This window comes from Chiloscyllium punctatum, chromosome 39, assembly GCF_047496795.1.
Source record: "Chiloscyllium punctatum isolate Juve2018m chromosome 39, sChiPun1.3, whole genome shotgun sequence".
Lineage (NCBI taxonomy): Eukaryota > Metazoa > Chordata > Chondrichthyes > Orectolobiformes > Hemiscylliidae > Chiloscyllium > Chiloscyllium punctatum.
In genome coordinates, this window is record NC_092777.1 from 62,968,268 (window position 1) to 62,990,498 (window position 22,231).

Sequence of the window (22,231 nt, forward strand, 5' to 3'; positions counted from 1 at the left end):
GGACGATGGCTAATGTGGTGCCATTATATAAGAAAGGTGATGAGGAAAAGTCAGAAATATAGGCCGGTGACCCTGATGTCACTGTTGGATAAGTTGCTGGAGGGGGTTCTGAGGGACAGGATCTACATGTGTTTGGCAAGGTAAGGACTGATATGGGATAGTCAACATGGCTTTGACTTTGGGAAATTGTGTCTGACTAACTTGATTGAGTTTTTTGCAGAAGTGACTAGGAAGATTGAAGGTGGAGTGGTGGACGTTGTCTATATGGACTTCAGCAAGGCGTTTGACAAGGTTCCGTATGGCAGACTAGTTAGCAAGATTAGATCACATGGAATCCAGGGAGAGCTAGCCATTTGGATATCAAATTATCTTGAAGATAAGAGACAGTGTGTAGTGCCAGAGGGTTGTTTTTCAGACTGCAACGCCTGCAACCACTAATGTGCTGCAAGGATTGATGCTGGGTCCAATGCTTTTAATGTTTGTATAAATGATTTGGATGTGAATATCGAAGGAATGGTTAGTAATTTTGGAGATGACACCAAACTTGGTGTTGTAGTGAACAGTGAAAAAGGTTATCTTTGAGTACAACAGGACCTTGATCAAATGGGCTGACGGGCCAAGGAATGGCAGATGGAGTTTAATTTAAATAAATGTGAGGTGTTGCATTTTGTTGAGGCAAATCAGGGCAGGACTTATACACTCAATGGTAGGGTCTTGGGGAATGTTGCCACACAAACAGACCTTGGAGTGCAGGTTCACAATTGCTTGAAAATGGAGTCACAGGTCGATGTTGTAGTGAAGATGTTGTTTGATACCACTTTAATGGTCAGTGCGTTGACTATAGGAGTTGGGATGTCACGTTGTGGCTCTACAGGACATTAGTTAGGCCACTTTTTGCATACTGTGTTCAATTCTGGTCTCCCTCCTTTCACAAAGGTATTGTTAGACTCAGAGGGTGAAGAAAAGATATACGAGGATGTTACCGGTATTGGAGTGTTTGAGCTATAGGGAGAGGCTGAATAGGCTGAGACTACTTTGACCCTGGAACGTCAAAGGCTGAGGAGTGATCTTGTAGAGGTTTATAAAGTCATGAATAAGGTAATAGCCAAGGTCTTTTCCCCAGGGTAGAAGAGTCTAAAACTAGAGGCTGTAGGTTTAAGGTGAGAGGAGAAAGATATAAAAGGGACCTAAGGGGTAACTTTTTCTCAGTTAATGGTGTGTATATGGAATGAGCTGCTGGAGGAAATGGTGGAGGCTGGTACAATTACAATAATTAATAGGCACCTGCACGGGTATATGAAAAGTAAAGGTTTAGAGGGATATGGGCCAAATGCTGGCAAATGGGGCTAGATTAATTTAGGATATCTAGCTGGCATGGACGAGTTGCACCAAAAGGTCTGTTTCCTTGCTGTACAACCTTTGACTCCAGACGTTGTGAAAAGATTAAGCACCCCCACATTACAGAATCCCAAAGATTGGCTGTCACTTGTTCTTCACATCCTATTTGGTTCAGTTGTCTGTTAGTGCAACTGAGGAAGTACAATGTCATTGCCTTGCTTATGCTTACTGCACCATGATGGAGTATCACTGGGCTATATTTTTCTCCACGGAATCCTGCAGCAACCTCTGTGATGCTCTTTGCCATGCTATGATCTTTCCCTCTTCCCTGATTTCCATCACAGTCGAGTGTCAAATGCTGGACTTCCCATTTCCTGTGGTAGCTTCCATTTTTGTTTTGTGCAAATCGAGGAGTAACGTGATTGGTTCCAACTCCACAGTAACAGAGGAGTGTTTTCCAAGTTGCCAAGGCAAACCAGAATATCGCTCAGAATGACAGCTGAGGAAATTTACTCTCCAAATAAACTTGGGTCACCTGAGTCTTTTGAGGACGTGCTCTAGCCCACTTAGTGTCTTAGAATGGGATAACTCAGTCTAAGCCTTTTCTGACAGATTTCCCAAGCGAAGGACTTTTTTAAAAAAGTTCTCACTGTGTTGCAGTTATTGTCAAACTATAGTTGTCCTTTGAGAAAGTGATGGGCCAGCTTTTGAATTGGTGCTGTTGTGTGCTTGAAGAAGTTCCCATGGTACAGTTCGGTAGGGATTGCTGGGATTTTGATCCAAGGTGAATGTATCTCCCATCTCAAATGTCAGCTGAATGTTTCTACAATTCAGTCAGAAACAACATTCCATCTCTGGTGCACAGCAACCAAAAAGTACCCCATAGGCTGTGCACAAGCCAGTCTGCACATGTGGAACTGTGGGGAGGAGAATGGTGTGAAGAGGCCATGCACTTTAAAGTGTTGCCTGCTTAACCAAGAAAAAATGAAGAGAATGTTGGTTGAGGGTTGCAGTGCATTGCAGAGCATAGCTTTTTTTTTTGCTCAGAACACAGGAGAGAAAATTGAAAGCATCATTCATCTATTATTGGAGGAAGTAATAATAAAATGTATTTATAAAATGTCTGAAGCTGCTTTAGGTGAATGTTAGATGACAGCATTTGACACAGGGTCACATAAGGAGGAGTGAGGATAGGTGACCAAAACATGGTCAAAGAGAGAAGTTTTATGAGTGATTTTTAAAGGAAAATGGAGAGCTTTTGGAAGTCCAACTGCCAGAGTGGGACAGTGGAAATTTGGGATTTTCAAGAAGAACTGTGAACAGGCTGCTCGTGCTATGTAAACTATGTCTGCTTATAAAACAGGTGAAACAGATGTGGTTCTGAGTTTTGAGGTGCAAGGAAATGGAATGTTTTCTGTTGTAGACACTGGCCGACAGTAACTGCATACAAAGAAAAATGCTGTAGTCATCTGGATGAAAGAAGTTAGTGAGCTAGTTAGACCAGCCGCTGAATCACCATTTTGACAGAATTGACTCCCCAAATGGGAGTTAAATTTATGAATTGTGTGTTCATAGCTCAGGATTATACTCGACTTAAGAACCCATGCTTAGATTGGAGTATCCCATTTACAAAATAAAATGGGAAGAGCTGTTTTCTTGCATTAATTAAAGCTGTAAAGGACTGCTGCAACCCAAATGTGCCTCTTCTTTCAAAGAGGTTCCCTGAAGATATTAATAACTCCCTCAGCCTCTTTCTCTTGCCCCCATATTGATTGTGCACAATTCAGTTTTTTTAAAAAGTTCAACTTGTTAAACATTTTTTTTCATGTTGAATTAAGTTGACAGGGAGAGGGTAGATGCTTGAATGGAAACATGCCGTGGTTAAATCCCAGGCAAGGAATGTACTCAGTCTTATTTTTTGTGTGTGACTGTGCAGGGTAATTTTGTTTAATTCAAAGCCTGTGTTGATGTTGCATATAAAGTAACACCAACAACAGATAGTGGAATTCACCTAAAAAGGAAACACAAGCTTCTCTTGAACTACTTCCTGTTTTATCGTAACTGTCTACTGGACAAATTGGTAGTAGAGATAAGGATTCAAAAGACTTTTGTGGCTTGTTGCATCACATCCTATGGCAAACATGTTGAAATTTGAAAAGTGCACACATCATTCAAAGCACTTGTTGAGTGGGTGGAACAAGTTAGTGACTTCACTAAAATAACTGCAATTATGCTTTGCCAGGAACGCTGGAGTTGATGGGGGCGTTAACGTAAATCATAGTCACTCACACTTTCCCAAACCTTGGTCTCTCCCCACCCTTGAATTATAAAAGTTCTAACTAGTGCTGAAATAGTTTTTGGATACAGGGTTAATCTCATCAGCTGATGGTCCTGCTGTCTGTCTTCATTCAGATCCTCCTTAGAAGCATGGTCAGACAGATTTTAAGTCATCATACTAATATTTCTGTGTCTTGGTGTCAGACATTTTGATACTCTTGTTAAGTACCTTTTGATATTTTATTGGCAAAAGTCTTTTGGACAATGGATCATCAGAGACCTAACATACAATAGAGATGTGCATTGGAAGTCTTAATTATGCTGACCTCTGTGGGACCAGGATGAGTGAATTTCCAAACCTTTTTTTGCTCTCTGGGGCACCCTGCAAAAGTCTGAGTTACGGTTGGAGGCCTCAGACAGATCTGAGCTATTTACTGAATTGTTAGCTAGGATATGTCATACTGATTAAAACCTACTCTAACCCTTGGGTAACTATACAATTGACACCCACAATCCTTCCTTGATGACCCTTACTATTCCCTCAATAAAACCTGATTAACCTCCCACCTCATCCATTTAATGTAATTCTACTGTACTGACCTTGCCCATTCACCCATTTCTAATATCCACATTGGCCACTTTCAAATTTGCCTTACACCAGCCACTGCGTAGAAGGGGTTTGACAGGGGCTCTCCTCTCCCCTGCTGCTACAATGTTGTGATGGAATTCTCGTGTGATTGTATGATTCATTTTTCGATAGAAGTCAGTCACTAGAGATCCACCAAAAGACACGAAGCAGTGTCTAGGTGCAGTAACATTGGCAGAGATCAAGAATCTGATTATGATTCATGGGCTGTTATGTCAAAGGCACTGTACAAACATAAACTGTAGTTTACTGGTCAATAATTATCCCGCAATATAAAGACAAAATAAATGTTCTAATCTCTGTGGCATTGCTGCTTTTGGGAACTTGCTGTGTGCAAATTGATTGTTGCGTTTCCTACTTTACAACAGTGACTACGTTTTAAATCTACTTCATTGGCTCTAAAGCAAGTTATTTTCCTTTTCGGAGCTGCGGAGTCCAACATTACACTTCCTGTAAAGGAAAAGGTATCAGACCTTTTATCTAAAATACAGGTGTTCATGTTTTCAACTGTACCGTGATGTTGGTCCAGTGAAGATGGTGCATGTCATTTCAGAATTGAATTCCTGAACAACCCCTTTAAGACTTAGTGAGCGGAGACCAGATTTGTTTAAATTTCCAGGTATTGACCACTTAATGAACTTTTGTTTCATGGAGCGTTTAGAGTATTTCTATTCTTCTAATGTGTACAGTCAATGTGTCAGCCCCTTTTCTCCTTCTCTTCCATTCGTAATATTCAGATGATCACTAGTTGCTCTCCAGATCTTTGTTCAGGTGCCCATCTCCCTGTAGTTGAAGTTACTCACCTGTCCGGTTCACAAGCACACCTCTATATGCTAAACAGGAAGTGCATTTTTTTTCTCCTCTCATTAGTCATGTTGTGACAAAATAGTTTTCTGGCCCGAGATAGTCTAAACCAACATACATTGAAAATTAAAGTTGGAACTTTCCTTAGTACCACATCAGGCAATACATTTACCCAGGAACCTAACAACAACTTGCATTTACCAAGTGCTTTTTAAACCTAGGAAATGTTTCCAAGTTTTTAAGAAATATTTAAATTTACATTAAAGCATGGTACATATTTGGTGGCCATAATCTTGGCCAGAGGTTTTAGAAAACATCCTCAAAGAAGAGGGATAGGTTGCTCTTTGGAGGGTCGGTGTGGACTTGTTGGGCCAAAGGGCCTGTTTCCACTCTGTAGGTAATCTAATCTAAGAGAGAGACTAAATGGGAAAGATTCGGGAGAGAATTCCAGAGCCACAGTTGAAGATAATTGGTCCACTGATAATGGCCTTGAAATTGAAGCTGCAGGAGAAGTAAAAATAGAAGGAGGATGGTTACTTATCACAGAGGGATGTGGGGCAGGAGAAGCTTACAGAGGTAAGATATGAGGCTACCTTGCACAGAAATAGACCCTTTGATCCAGCCAGTCAATGCCAACCATAATCCTAAACTAAACTAGTCCCATCTGTCTGCACTTAGCCCGTATCCCTTCAAACTTTTATTCATGTACTCATCTAAATGTAATCCACTACTTCTGCTAGAAGCTCATTCTACATATGAACTACTCTTTATTTAAAAAAAAAGCTGCTCTCATTTCTTTTTAAAGCCTTCTCCTCTCAACTTAAAAATATGTCCTGTTGCGAAAAGACACCTGCCATTCACCTTAGCAATACCCCTCTATAAGGTCACCCTTCAACCTCTGACACTTCAGTGAAAAAAGTCCCAGCCTGTCCCATTCCCCTAGTGTGGGAAGAGATTCAGGACCTCTTCCAACCTCTGAAACACCTAGCATGTTCACACTGGAGACCTTCATTTGTCCAGTCTTTGGAAAGAAATTTGCTCATTCATTCACCCTACAAAGACACTAGGGAGTTCACAACTTAAGCAGCAATTGGATTCAGTGGTTCATTACATCCAAGACTGAACCATATTTATCAGGGATTGGTTTTGCTGATTTAATAAACACCAACCCAGTTATAGGATTAATATTGTGATTAAAACTCAAATCAGCTTTATGTTAAGTTTACAAATTTTTTTGATATCTTTAACACTGTTGGTTTTGTTTGAGGTGCAAGGAGTTCATGGAGTTCTATGTCACAAAGTTTGAGACAATCCAATCAGTCTTCTCAGCTGCTTTCGACCCTTGCACTTGCCCACCAGCCCAAGCTGCCTCCAAACTCCCCTCTGACAATCTGTTTTTAGTTTCCGTTCCATCTCTCACACACCCTCCCTATCAGTTTTTGTCGTTGAAGACATGAGGAGTGTTCCAAGAATACGTTTTAAAAAAAGAGAGAAAGTAACATAAAGCAAGGACAAGTCACGAGAGGAAAATGTTCTACGAAGGGCGGCACAGTGGTTCAATGGTTAGCACTGCTGCCTCATAGCGTGAGGCTCCCAGGTTCGATTCCAGCCTTGGACAAAGGCAGTAGGAGTATACATAAGAGCAAATCAGGAGGGCACATAGGGGACGTGACATAGCTTTGACAAATAAAGTTAAGCAGAATCTAAAGAAATTTATAAATATGTTCAGGACAAAAGGGTAACAAAGGAGACAATAGGACCCCTCAAAGATGTGCAAGGCTTGCCTGTGTGCGGAACTGCAGATGATGTGGGGGATAATCATTGAGCATTTTGCATCAGTGTTTACAGTGGAGAAGGACATGGAAGATATAGAATGTGGGGAAATAAATAGTGACATCTTAAGTGTCCATGTTATACAGGAGGATCTGCTGGATGTCTTAAAATACATAAAGTTGGATAAATCACCATTACTTGATCAGGTGTACTCAGTGGAAAGCTAGGGAAGTGATTACTGGTCCCCTCGATGAAATATTTCAATCATTGATAGTCACAGGTGAAGTGCTGGAAGACTGGAGACTGGCTAACGTAGTGCCACTACTTAAGGTGGTAAGGAAAAGCCAGAGACCTATAGACTGGTGAACCTCACATCAATGGTGAGCAAGTTGTTGGAGTGAATCCTGAGGGACAGGATATACATGTATTTGGAAAGGCAAGGACTGATTATGGATAGTCAACATGGCTTTGTGCGTGGGAAATTATGTCTCACAAACTTAATTGATTTTTTTGAGGAAGTAACAAAGAAGATTGATGAGGGCTGAGCGATGGACGTGATCTATATGGACTTCAGAAGGCGTTCGACAAGGTTCCCCATGAGACTGGTTACCAAGGTTAGATCTCATGGAATACAGGGAGAACTAGCCATTTGGATACAGAACTGGCTCAAAGGTAGAAGACAGAGGGTGGTGGTAATGGTGGAGGGTTGTTGATCAGACTGGAGGCCTGTGACTCAGTGGAGTGTCACAAGGATCAGTGCAGAGTCCACTACTTTTTGTATTTACATAAATGATTTTGAGGAGACAGTGAGGACTGCAGATTCTGGAGTACCAGAGTTGAAAAATGTAGTGCTGGAAAAACCCAGCAGGCCAGGCAGCATCCGAGGAGCAGGAGAATCGACGTTTCGGGTATAAGCCCTTCAGGAATGATTTTGATTTGAGCACAAGAGCTCGAGTTAGTAAGTTTGCAAATGACACCAAAATTGGACGTTTCGTGGCAGCGAAGAAGGTTACTTCAGACTACAATGGGATCTTTATCAGATGGGCTAATGGGTCGAGGAGATGGAGTTTAATTTAGATAAATGTGAGGTGCTGCATTTTGGAAAGGCAAATCAGATCAGGACTAATACACTTGATGTTAAGATCCTGGGGAGTAAAGAGATCTTGGAGTACAGGTTCATAGCTCCTTGAAATTGGAGTGATAGGTAGATAGGATGGTGAAGAAGGTTTTTGGTATGCTTCCCTTTATTGGTCAGTGCATTGGGTGTAGGAGTTAGGAGGTCATGTTGCGGCTGTGCAGGGCATAGGTTCGGCCTCTTTTGGAATATTGTGTGAAATTTTGGTCTCCTTACTGTTGGAAAGATGTTGTAAAACTTGAAAGGGTTAAGAAAAGGTATACAAGGATGTAGCCAGGGTTGGAGGATTTGAGCTATAGGGAGGGACTGAATAGTCTGGGGCTGTTTTCCCTGAACATTGGAAGCTGAGGGGGGTGACCTTTTATAGAGGTTTATAAAATCATGAGCGTCATGGATAGGGTAAATAGACAAAGTCTTCCTTTTCCCTGCGGAGGGGGAGTCCAGAACAAGAGGGCATAAGCTGCGAGGGGAAAGATTTAAGAGACCTAAGGGGCAACTTTTTCATGCAGAGGGTGATACATGTATGGAATGAGCTGCCAGAGGAAGTGGTGGAGGCTGGTACAATTAGAACATTTAAAAGGCATCTGAATGGGTTATATGAATAAGAAGGGTTTAAAGGGATATGGGCCAAGTTTTGGCAAATGGGACTAAATTAATTTAGGATATCTGGTCAGCATGGACAGGTGGACCAAAGGATCTGATTCGGTGCTCTACAACTCTGACTTTGTCCGTGTGGAGTTTGCACATTCTCCATGTGTTTAAGAACATAAGACATATGAGCAGAAATTAGGCCATTTGGCCCATTTAGCCTGCTCTGCCAATCAATCATGGCTGATAAATTTTTCACTCCCATTTTCCTGTTTTGTCCCTGTAACTTTTGATCCCCTTGGCAATCAAGAACTTGTCTTTCTCTGGTTTAAATATACTCAATGACCTGGCCTCCATGGTCTTGTGTGACAATGAATTGCACAGATTCACCACTCCATATTCTCCATACCTCTGTTCTAAAAGGTCTTCCCTTAATCTAAGGCTGTGCCCTTAGATCGTAGTCCTTGCTACCAATGGAAACACCTTCCCAACGTCCACTCTGTCTAGACCATTCAGTATTCTGACAGTTTCAATCGGATCCCCCCCATATCCTTCTAATCTCCCAAATATGGTCCTAGAGTCCTCAAACATTCATCATGTTTTAAGCTGTTCATTCCTGGGCTCAGTCCCGTGAACCTCCTCTGGACCCGCTGCAGGGCCAGTGCATCTTTCCTGAGATATGGGGTCCAGAATTGTTCACAATACTCTAAATGTTGCTTGACCAGAGCCTTATAAAGTCTCAAAAATACATCCCTGCTTTTCTATCCTAGTCCTTGAGATGAATGATGGCATTGTATTTAACTTCCTAACCACCGACTCAACCTGCAAGTTTACCTTAAGAGAAACCTGGACTAGAACTCACAAGTCCCTTTGCACTTCAGATTTCTGAATTTTCTCCCCATTTAGAAAATAGTCCATGTCTTTATTCTTCCTACCAAAATGCACGTGAATTTCCTCCAGGTGCTCCAGTTTCTTCCCACAGTCCAAAGATGCACAAGTTAGTTGGATCGGCTGTGCCAAATTGCCCATTGTGTCCAGGGATGTGCAGGCGAAGTGGATTAGCCATGGGAAATGCACAGTTACTGGGATGGCGTAGGGGGATGGATCTGGTTGGGATGCTTTTCAGACAGTTGATGTGGACTTGATAGGCTGAATGGCCTGCTTCCACACCATAGGGATTCTGATTATATCTAGCCCTTGCAACTGAAATCCTGCATTCCTTGCAACATCCTGCTAAATCTTTTCTGAATCCTCTCTAGCTTAATAACATCCTTGTTATAATAAGACAACCAGAACTGCATACAGTACTCCAGAAGATGCTTTGCCAACATCCTGTACAACCTTAACAATGTCCCAACTCCTATCGTCAAAGGACTGAGCAATGAAGGCAAGTGTGCTGAATGCCTTCTTAACCACCCTATCTACGTGTGACACAAACTGATCCCTGAGGTCTCTCTTCTACAACACCACCCAAAGTCCTTTCATTAATTATAAGTTCTGCCCTTTTTTGTTTTACCAAAGTGCAAGATCTTACACTAATCCAAACTAAACTCCATCTGCCAATCCTCAGTCCATTGATACAATTGATCAAGATCTATTTGTAATCTGAGAAAACATTCTTCACTGTCCACTTTTCCACCAGTTTTGAAATCAGTTGCAAACTTACTAACCTTGTCTTCTTTCTTCGCATCCAAATCATTTATGTAAATGGTGCTCAAAAGTGGACCTTGCACCAATCTCTGTGGAACATCGCTGTTGACAGGCCTGTAGTCCAAAAAAAAACTTTCCACCACCACTGTCTCCTGCTGTTATAATAAGCCCTTCTTCAGAAAGCAGAAAGTGAGGATTGCAGATGCTGGAGATCAGAGCTGAAAAATGTGTCACTGGAAAAGTGCAGCAGGTCAGGCAGCATTAAAGGAGCAGGAGAATCGATGTTTCTGGCATAAGCCCTTCTTCATTCCGGAGTCTTTTCCCTCAGTCTTGGTAACCTCAGAAAACTCAAACAAGTTTCCCTCTCACAAAACCATGCTGACTGTCCCTAATTGTTCCTTGCCCCTCCAAATGCATACAAGTCCTATCTTTAAGAAGCATCTCCAAAGGCTTACCCACCACCAAAGTCAGACTATCAGATCTATAGTTCCCAAGCTTCTCCTTACATCCCTCGTTTAAACAAAGGCGCATTAGCCACTCTCGAGTCATCTGGCACCTCGCCTGTAGTTGTAGATACAAATATTTCTACCAGGGGCCCCGCAACTTCTTCCTTAACTTCCCTCAATGTCCTGGGATATACTTGATCAGGTCCTGTAGAATTATCCACCTTTTATATTTTCTAAGACCTCTAGCACTTTCTCTCTGTAATGTGAACTATTTTTATAACATCAATAATTATGTTCCTGAGTTCTTTAGCTCCATTTCTTTCTCCACCGTAAAAACTGACAAAATATTTATTTAATATCTCTCCCATCTCGATGTTCAACGCAAAGACAATGACTTTATTCTTTTAAGGGGCCCTACTCTCTCTCTCAAGTTGCTGCTTTGCTCTTGATATACTTGTTAAAGATGATCCAAAATGATTCTACCTTATCTGTTGAGTCCATCTCCTATCCCCTCTTTTTTTTCTTCCTGATCTCCCTCTTAAGAATGCCTCTACACTCTTTTTATTCTGTTCAAGAAATTCATTTGAACCTATTATCTAATGTGATTTTTTTATTCTTGATTAGAACCTCAATATCTTTACTCATCCATTGTTCCCTAATCCTACCAGCCTTACCTTGCACTCTGACAGGAACATGTTAGCTCTGAACTCTTGTTATCACACTTTTGAAAGCCTCCCACTTATCAGACATTCCTTTACCTGCAAACAGTGTACTCCAATCAACTTTTGAAAGTTCTTTGAAAACATGATAAGAATTTTAAAATCAAGATGTTGCCAGATCATAAGCCAATGAGATCGAAGAACATTGAGTGATGGGTGTGCAGGACTCACTGCAGAATTTTAGATGAATTAAAGATAACAGGGTGCAAGGTGGGAAGATAGCAAGGCAAGCATAATTGAGACATAAAGACATGGATAAGGGTTTCAGCAGCTGACTAACTGAAACAGGTATAGACATGTAATGTGGAACTTAGCAAAAACAAAGCAAACTACTGCAGAAGCTGCAATACACTGTAGATGTGGCAGCATCTAAAGAGAAAAGCAGAATGATATTTTAATATGGAAGTTAGTATTGGATGTGAGAGACAAATTGCTGAACTGCAAAACACTTTGTGTGTATTCTGTCTTTTGTCCAGTTAATAATTATGGGGGAAGCTTTTAATGGAAATACTGTTCTGCAGATACATTATCAGAAAGCATTGTTTGCCTGTGCAAACCCATGTTGCAATCAAGATTCCATTTATGATGACTGCAGATCTGTCTCTCTCTTTTGTCTTGTTGCTGAGTTTGGTTTTTCCTTACAGATTACTGAAAGTGCAGTGCAGACACGTGATGTTTTGAAGAATCACTTTAATGACTTGAAGGCCAGGTTGACCAAGCTGCTGGATGAACGGTTAGTGATGTTGCTCCAAGAAGTGGATAAAATTGAGCAGGAGAGCATCAAGCCCCTCGACGACTGTCAGAAGTTAATCGAGCATGGTGTGAACACAGCAGAGGAGTTACTTCGAGAAGGTAAGACCATTAATGCCCAAATGCCTTTCAAAACATGAGTGTTAACCAAGACTTAGTGGGCATTGAAAGTTTTATGATAAAGGCAGAATGGAAATGGACAAAAATTTTGAACTTAAGGGACTGCCTTGCAGATGCTCCTAAGCAGATGATTCTTTTACTATTTTATAGGAGAGGTTGCTGTGTGCTGTGGAACAGCACAAGAGGAGAAACTTGGAAACTTCACTAAAAAAGCTTTGCAAATCCAACTTGACAGGTCAGTATTTTTCTGTTTGAGTTATTTCTCTCTCCCTCTTAAAGGCGAGTGAAGAATAAACAGACAAAATAATAGGTATAAATAATAGGATTAACAATACTCGGGGATTTCAGCTGAGCCGGTATTAATGGGATAGATAAGGGGTGAAAGATTTAGAGGGGGCCAATGGCAGGAGAGCTTTATAAGTCAACATGTGGAAAGTCCATAAGAGAGAGAGCAGGGCTAGACCTAATTTTAGTGAACAGACCCAGACAACTGGTCATTGTGGCAGTGGGGGAGCATTTTCATATGGCAACCATAATTCAGTATGACTTAAAGTAATTATTGACAAGGACAACCACCTTTTGAATTGAGGAAAGGCCAATTTTAATAAGATAAGACAGGATCTGACTGAAGTGGATTGGGAGCAGCTACGTGCAGGAAAAGGCACATCAGGGTAGTGGGAGACATTCAAACGAAATGGAATGCATGGCCATAAAGGTGAAAGATGGGACCAAAAGTGCAGAAAACTAAGGATGTCTCGGGCTCAGTGACTCCCCCGGTTTGTTGTTAATCATACATGGGAGGAGCGTGTCAATGATAGGGCTCGCATTTAATGTCAATCTCTCTGCTGTCTGAGCAAGCCCTTCTGTTAAGAGCTATCACATTATTGTGGGATGTCATCTTTCCATCCCTGAAGAAAAGGTTTATTGGAACCATAGAAATGATACAACACAGAAGGTAGTCATATGACCCATGTTGTCTATTTTGAACCAAAGGCACCCAGATGCCCTTTCTAATTCCATCTTCCTGCACATGCCCCATATCCCTGCAGGTTACAGCACATAATATGCAGATCCAGGTACTTTTTGAAAGAGGTTAGGGTCTATGCCTCCGCCATCAACTCCAGCAGCAAATTCCGGACACCCACCATCCTCTGTGTAAAACAATGTTTATTCTCACTTACTCCTATAATTCTTCTACCACTTAACTTGAATTTACGACTCCTGATTTTTTAACACTCTGCCATGAAAAACAGATTCCTCCTGTATACTTTATCTCTATCTCTACCCCTCGCAATTTTGTAAACCTCAATCATGTCGCACATCCCTGTTCCAAGGAAAACAACCGCAATCTTTCTTTCCTCTCCTCATAGCTACAATTTTCTAGCCCTGGCAACATTTAGCCCTGGCCAAATCTTCTCTGCACTCTATCTGGAGCAATTATGTCCTTCCTGCAGTGTGATGACCAGACTGTGTACAATACTTCAGTTGTGGTGTGGCCAGTGTCTTGTACAATTTTCATCATTATTTGTACTACTTCATTGGCAGAGGTACAGAATACAGGAGACCATTCCGAATGCCGCCTTTACATTCTTACCTACCTGTATTGCTACTTATAGGAACCAATGCACTTGCTCGCTAAGATCTCTCTCTCTCTCTCTCTCTCTCTCTCTCTCTCTCTCTCTCTCTCTCTCTCTCTCTCTCTCCATCTTCCATTTTGGATCTATTGCCACTTATTATGTATTCTCTTCTACCGTTTGGCCTCCCTAAACGTATTACCTCACATTTATCAGAATTAAACTCCATCTGTCACTTCCCTGCCCACTCCACCAAACCATCCATGACATTTTGGAGCTTACTGCTGTCCTCTACACTGTCCACAACACAGCCACTTTCAGTCATCTGCAAATTTCCAATTGTACCCCCATGTTCAAGTCCAAATCGTTTAATGTGTACTACAAAAGTAGGAGTCCCAATATGAGCCCTGTTGAACATCAGATGAAACAGCTTTCCATGCTGGAAGGCAGCCATCAACTGGTTGTTCTTGGTTTTCATTACTAAGTCAACTTGGATCCAATTCAATACATTACCCTGTATTCCATAAGATTTTACTTTTTTGACCAGTCTGTCTTATGGGACCTTGTCAAATGCCTCACTAGAATCCCAGTAGGCAACATCCATTGCACTGCTCTCATCAATCCTCCTTGTCACTTCCTCAAAGAATTCAGTCAAATGTTTAAGATATGACCTTCCCTTAACAAGGCCATGCTGACTAGTCCATGCTTTCAAGTGTCATTTTATGTGATCTTTCAGAATTGATTGTAACAATTTCCCCACCACCAAAGTAAGAATAACTGGCCTTAATTGTTTGGCATTTCCTTTGTACCCTTTCTAAACAACGGAACCACATTTTCATTCTTCCATGCATCTGGCATCTCACCTGTGTCTAGTGAAGATTGGGGAATAATCCTTAGAGCATCTGCTATTTCCTCCTTGGATTCCTTCAGTATCCTTGGGAAGGTTCCATCTGGCCCTGGTTACTTATCCACTTTCAAGGAATTCAAGTCTAACAGTTCCCCTCTAATTATGATTATTTTGAACAATGTTTCACACCAGAAGTAATCTTCTTGGATTACTTTATCCACATCATTCCTTTCCTTTGTGAATACAGAGACAAAGAATTCTTCCCATATCCTCTGCACTTTCACACAAGTTCCTTTCATCTCTGATAGGTCCCACCTTTTCCTCAACAATCTCTGTTTTTTATATGCTGTAAAGCATTTTTGGGTTTCCCTTTGTGTTGCTTGCTAATTTTTTTTTATGCTCTCTTTTTGATTCCTTTATTTCTTTTTAACTTGATCCCTGTACTTTTTATGCTCCTTTCAGCTATATGTACTGTTTCAAGATTATCATGCACTTCCTTTTTCTGTTTAACCTTCCCCTATATTTTTCTCGACAACCAGGGTGCTCAAGATTTGGCAGTACTAATCTTATTTTTGGAGAGTCATGCTCGTACCACATGGATCTCACGTTTTAGTACCTTCCACTTGTTTTTCCTTTCGCAGTCCTGTCTGGTCCACCTCAACCAAATCACCTCTCTCCTGTAAAATTTACCCCCCCCATTGAAAACTTTAACTCTGAATTTATCTGTCCTCTTTTCAGTAATAATATTAGGTCTAACCAAATTATGGTGTCACACAATCATTTCATTTCCCACAACTAAATCCAGAATTGCATCTCCTTTTGTTAGACTTGTCACATATTGTTTAATAAACTTTCCTGGACACAGTACATGAATTTTTCACTTCAATTTCCCTTATATTGTTTGAAAACCAGTTGTTGAGATAGTTAGTCGCCTACTATCATTGCCCTCTTATTCCTACAAGCAGAAATTTGTCAAGATGTGTCCTTCTATTTCTCCCCCTCAATATTTGGGGGTGTGTCCTCCTAGTTGTGTGACTGCCTATTTTTTATTTTTAAGCTCAACCCATAAAGCCCCCATTTGTTAACTGAAATAAAACAAAGAACTGTGGATGCTGTAAATCAGAAACAAAATTCAGGAATTGCTGGCAAAGCTCAGCAGGTCTGGCAGCAAATCTTGCCAGACCTGTTGAGCTTTTCCAGCAACTTCTGTTTTTGTTTCATTTGTTAACCTGTTTAGTATATCATCCAGAGTCAAAGTGTGGTGGTGGATACCACAGCAGGTCAGGCAGCATCCGAAAAGCTGCCTGACCTGTGCTTTTCTAGTACTACACTTTGCAACTCTGATCTCCAGCATCTGCTGTCCTCACTTTCTCCTAGCACATCATCCAGTTGGTTTATTATGATGATCCAATAATTCATGGTCACCGTACCTATTATTAGCTTTTTGATTCACCTGTAAACTAGGAGTAGGCTATTTGGTTCTTCAACCCTTCTCCATCATTCAACATGATCACGGCTGATTGTCTTCCTCAATACTATATTTCTGCTCTCTTCTCATACCCTTTGCCTTTTAAAATCTAAAAATAATCTATTTGTATTTCTTCATGTACTTATTAACAGAATTGAAGTTATCCAGTCATGTGCTGTTTTAAACCAACATCTTCAGATCATTAATCCAGGTCCAGCAGGATAACTATTAAACTCCTGTTACATTAATTTGAGTTACATTAACATATGTAAAGAGTTGGAAATTAAGACCAGGTGTGCTCAAATGGAAAGGTGTTGTTTGATGTAGTTTGGAGATACTGGAGGGGTTTTGGGAAGAAAAGCATTCGACATCAAACATGTCCTATTTTCTGAAGTCCTGGTCTGTGTTTACTGAAATGTTCCTTTTCAATTCAGTTTGCCAGAAGTCCCTTCATTGGTGGAAGTACCATGTTTATCAGCTCAGTTAGATGAAAGCTTGCTCAGTTTTGTCAAGGACCGAATCTTTAGCCATGGAGCAATCGCATCTCGCCCTCCTGTTCAGATAGACGAACTGACTGAAAGGCCTGGAGGGATTCTTGTGCGATGGTGCAAGGTGAGAATATCTCCAAAATAGAACTGAATGTGGATCCTGGATGGAGATATGTCTTCCTTTTTCCCCATCTCCCAACACTTGTCTCTCTGGCTTCCCCGCCCCCCCCCCCCCCCACCGCCAACATTAACACTGTCCATTACCAAGACAAGTTAATAGGAAAAAAAAGTGTAGGGGCAACTACATTCACATGAAATGGGACTAAAACTTCAAGGTGATTTCAGAGTAAACCCAAGGCTGTTAACCTTATGAGAAAGGCTGCCACATAGAACAGGAGTAGGCCAAATAGCTCCATGAGCCTATTCATCCATTCCGTTAACTCATGGCAGAATGGGCAGCAAGATCCTGTGGTGGATTTGTTGTTCCATTCCTGCCCTTGTGACTACTATCATGCCTCTATTTTCTCATGCTGTTGAGCCCATCTCATGGAGCTGAAACCCTGGTAAATACCTATATCAGTGCATCTGTCCTGAATTTTAACAGGACATGAAACAGAATGAAATTGGATTCTCAATGTGTGTTCTTTCACATATATTATGCCATCCCCTCACCTTAATCTCTTCTCCCTCTGTACCCTTTATTTGATCACTCATCAATCATGCTTCCTGAACACCATGGGTTGAATGCTGACTAGCTGCTTGTTGACATCCATTTTGAACAGGCAGCTGACTAGTACAACAATGATTTGTTTGCTCAGTATTCCATTCCAGGCAGACTCTGATTTGTCAATTTCCCTTGAGGACTGGACAATCAAAGATGGTGGGAACATTTACATGGTGGTTTCCGGAGGCTGAGATTGAAGGATAATGCATGGAGGATAGAGAAGGTTGATCCTTGTCCTAACTCCCATTCTCTTTGACCAGGATTGCCTTGATTTGAGCAAAGAATGTTTTCCCATCTGCCATCTTCCCATCCTCAAAATAATTCTGCATGTGTTTTATTGCTTGCCTGAATGATGCATGAATGTTAAAACCATAGAAATGATACAGCACAGAAGGTAGTGATTCGGCCCATCTTGTCCATGCTGAACCAAAGACATTCAGATGCCCTTTCTAAGGAGCCCACTTATACTAGTGGACAGGAAACGTCCGAGGAAAGAAATGAATTAAGTGGCTTCCCTAGCAGGCTTGATACAGGCATGTCTGAAAGTGACCACCAGAGGGAGAACAGTTGTATTGATTACAAATATTAAATTAATATATAACCAGAAAATGCTGGAAGCACTCAATGCATTGGCTAGTTTAGTTCTGATTTCAGTTTTTGTCTTTGGTTTCAAAATTGTCTAGATTTGATTTTGCGATTTTAAATGCAACTGAATCTCTAGTGTTAATAACATTTGGTTTTCTAGTTTCACTTCATTCAGAGAAGTGTTTGCACTTCAGAATGCAAATTCAGCTCAGCATCAATCTGAGGTCTGGAGTGATGGTGAAGTGGGACATGAACCTGGGCGGCAGTGGCTCTTCCTGTTCTCTGTGGCTCTCTGTAATGCCAGAGGTATTACTACTCATTGTCGAGCTTTGACTTTGTAAATGATGCAGATAGAAGCTAATGGATGTCTTCTGCTTTAATTTAGGTTGATGACGACTTTGTGGCACAAGAGTATCGACTGCAGTTCTGTAAAAATTCTACCTGTCAATTTGATGATGTCTACATTGGACCCGATACTGAATTTGTAGTTTTGCACATTGACCCCAATGTTGACTACATGTTCCGTGTTTGTGCACGGGGAGAGGGGCGCATGGAGTGGAGTCCTTGGAGTATTCCGCAGAGTGGGTATACCACTCTGACTGCACATGGTCAGTTGGTGCTCTCTAGATTTCTCTGTTTGATTCCTCCATCCCCAGACATACTTGCTTTCTGATCTTTCGGCTGTGTGGTTTGCTTGCTTTCTTGATTTCGGTTACCCTCGAGGACTATGACTGACTAAGGCAACTAGCTTTCACTCAGCAAAAATGGTATTAATCTAAGATCTTCATGTGTTGAGGTAGAGTTACATGCGGTAACTAAGGGCAAGTTTTTATTTAAGAGAGCTGACTGAAAGTTAAATAGACAGGACTACATATTCAATATTATTAAATCTTCTCGATAGAGTGGATCACCGGTTGCGAAGGGTTTAGTCTCAGCAGTCGTAGGGACATGGCACTTCGGAATGATTCTCCTTCATCTGGTGTGTTGTATTCCAAGGAGCCCACTTATACTAGTGGACAGACTCTGACATTTCGGTAAGTACTTTTATACCGCCATTGTGTATTTTTTTAAAACACTTACAGTAAATGTATTAGGTGTAATAGGGTCCAGTGTTACGCTGACTCCAGCTTAGAAGTCAAGTAGTGTTTGATCAAGAGTATGTTAAACATATTAAACAAACTGCCTGGGGACACTCAGCAAAATCACAAAGGGCTTCTTAAATGCAAGCGGTCCCCAGGTTACAAATTTCTGACTTACGAATGTTTCTACATAAACATGTAATTCCATATAGCAGGTATATTAATATTAAAGATCTGACATTGCAAATGTTTCCTCATATTCCCCAACCATGAGTTTACATTGTCCTATTGTGATCTGACTTGCATACAAATCAATTTACAAACAGACTGCAGATAAGAGCCATTAGGGATGTCTAGTTAGAACGGTACAGGGTGTTAGTGAGGTCTCATCTGGCATAATGTGTACAGTGTTGGTCCCTGTACTCTTTTTTTTTAAAAAAAAAGGATGTACTGACATTGGAGACAGTTCAAGAGATTCAAGTGGCTAAACTCTGAGATGAAGGAGTTGAATTATCAAGAATGGCTAAATGGATTAGGCCCTTACCGCTCATTTTTCTAAGCACTACTGAATAATCTTCACAAAACATGAGTCTGAGGGGGCTTGATTTAGAGGTTCCTCTGTATTCCCCTAATTCGTTTCCCTATTATCTGATTATCAATTATCTGAAGATCATCTCAACGTCCTGATAGAAACATTATATCAGAGATGTTTCTATGCTGATCGTGTCTTTTGTTTATAATAATTAAGTGAACTTGGTTTACTGAAATGCTGCTGAGAACAGTCCTGTGCATCGATGGGAGAGCCCGCACGCCCTCCCTCCCCCGAGTGTTCCCTGGAGTTCTACAGAGGGGTGTACCCTAAACCTCTCTACCATAGTTTCCACCTTTGCCCTGTATGGGACAGTCAAAATGTTGCTGTAAAAGGTTTGTGTGTGCGTGCACACGCAAGGTGTGTTGAGACTCGCCTCCCTAAAGAAGCAGCAGTCTTACTGTTGGAGTCCAATCTGCAGGGGTGGGGGTGGGTAGGGGGCTCATGGGTGCTGGCAGGAGAGGGGTGTGGGTGGGGGGGGTGCGCACAGTATTGGAGGGCAGGCAGGGGCTTGCGCACGGTGTGCTGCTGCTTAGTCTCCTGAATGGGGAGCAGACTTAGCAAGTACATGCTGTGTCAATCACATTGAACTGATGGTGGGTGGGAGGAGGGCTTCAATGCTGCTTTCGTGTGTGTCTGCTCAGAAACAAACCCTGAGAGAGGAAAAAGGAAACTTCAAAAAACTGAGGCCCAGAGGAGAGGCATTGAATAGATTAACTGAATAGTCAATTATCCAAATGAAATAGTGCCCGCCCATCGTGTTCAGATAATCTAGGTTCCTCTATAGTTACAAAATAAGGGGATACTAGTTTTAAAACTGGGATGGAAAGGAATTAGTGAATGTCTGGAATTCTGTACCTCAGTTGTGTATTTAAGAGGCTTTTTAAAACTTTAAAAGAGTTGAGGGCATTGAGGCTTGTGGAAATTGCCCTTTATCTGACTGAATGTTGGGCCAGGCTTGAGGGGGTCAAATGGCCTGCTCCTGTTCCTCTTTCTTATGAAACGTGCTCCAGAAAAGCAAATTATTTATGTTCCTTTCCATTTTGTTCTTGGTTTTAAAATTGAACATTACACCTGACTAATTATATACTGAAGCTGCATCTAAATTCAAAATTAAAGTGATTTATCCAATTTGCGTGCAGCAGTTTCCTCTTAAAGCAATGACCAAACACACTTTTCCAATATTTATTCATCAGATTCATTGCTTACCTCTAAGGTCCATGGTACAAATAATGAAGTTGATGTGGATACAGTGCAGAAATTGTTGCTTTAATACTCCTGGCTTAATGCTGTGATAGCTGAGTGGCGCAGCAAAAGCAGGTAGGGCCCATTAAGCACAAGTCAGTGGTTCAAAGCCATCCTCCATTTGAGAACTCCATGTTGCCAAGTGTATGTCCCACCTGTACCATAGTTTATCTGTAACTACGCTCTGTTCTGCACCCTGTATTAGTTGGAGCTAAAAGGAGAGGTTAAATGGGTTGGGACTACTTCACCTGGAGTGTTGGAGGTTGAGGGGCAACGATAAGGTAAATAGAAAAAGTCTTTCCCCAGGAGTGGGGGAGTCTAAAACTAGAGGGTGTTGGTTTAAGGTGAGTCATAGAGATGTACAGCACAGAAACAGACCCTTCGGTCCAACTCATCCATGCTGATCAGGTATCCCAAACCATCTAGTCCCACCCGCCAGCACTTGGCCCATATCCCTCCAAACCCTTCCTATTCATATACCTATCCAGATGCATTTTAAATGCTGTAATTGTACTAGCCTCTGCCACTTTCTCTGGCAGCCCATTCTATACATGCACTACCCTCTGCGTGTAAAGGTTGCCCTTTTTTATATCTTTCCCCTCTCACCCTAAACCTATGCCCTCTAGTTCTGGACTCCCCGCCCCCAGGGAAAAGACTTTGCCCATTTATCCTAGCCATGCCTCATGATTTTATAAACCTCTAAGGTTACCTCTCAGCCTCTGACGCTCCAGGGAAAACAGCCCCAGACTGTTCAGCCTCCCTATAGCTCAAGCTTTCCAACCCTACCAACATCCTTGTAAATCTTTTCTGAACCCCTTCAAGTTTCACAACCTCCTGCCAATAGGAAAGAGACCAGAATTCCACGCAATATTCCAAAAGTAGCCTAACTAATGTCCTGTACAGCTACAGCACTACCTCCCAACTCCTGTACTCAATACTCTGACCAATAAAGGAAAGCACACCAAATGCTATCATCACTATCCTATCTACCTGCGACTCCACTTTCAAAGAACTGTGAGCCTGCACCCTCCAAGGTCTCTTTGTTCAGCAACACTCCCTAGGACCTTACCATTAAGTGTATAAGTCCCACTAAGATTTGCTTTCCCAAAATGCAGCACCTCACATTTAATCTCCATCTGCCATTCGTCAGCCAATGGCCCATCTGATCAAGATCTTGTAATCCAAAGGGAAGGATTTAAAAGGGTTCGAAGGGGTAACATTCAGAGGGTTGTACATGTATCAAATGAGTTGCCAGAGAAAATGGTGGAGGCTGGTACAATGACCACATTTAAAAGGCATCTGGAGGAGTACATGAATAGGAAGGGTTTAGAACAGTATGGGCCAGTTCTGGCACATAGGACTAAATTTGTTCAGGATAGCTAGTTG

The 22,231-nt window shown here is 41.5% G+C and overlaps 1 protein-coding gene across 5 annotated transcripts in view; it reads left to right on the forward strand.

The window, feature by feature from the left end:
• crlf3 (cytokine receptor-like factor 3) overlaps positions 1-22,231 on the forward strand; it is a 72,171-nt gene that overhangs the window by 44,337 nt on the left and 5,603 nt on the right. For all 5 annotated transcript variants that reach the window (XM_072558939.1, XM_072558938.1, XM_072558940.1 and 2 more), the window contains 5 exons: positions 12,021-12,228; positions 12,397-12,481; positions 16,570-16,747; positions 18,318-18,540; positions 18,834-18,966. In XM_072558939.1, the coding sequence (XP_072415040.1) occupies positions 12,021-12,228; positions 12,397-12,481; positions 16,570-16,747; positions 18,318-18,540; positions 18,834-18,966 (827 nt within the window). The remainder of the gene's footprint in view (positions 1-12,020; positions 12,229-12,396; positions 12,482-16,569; positions 16,748-18,317; positions 18,541-18,833; positions 18,967-22,231) is intronic.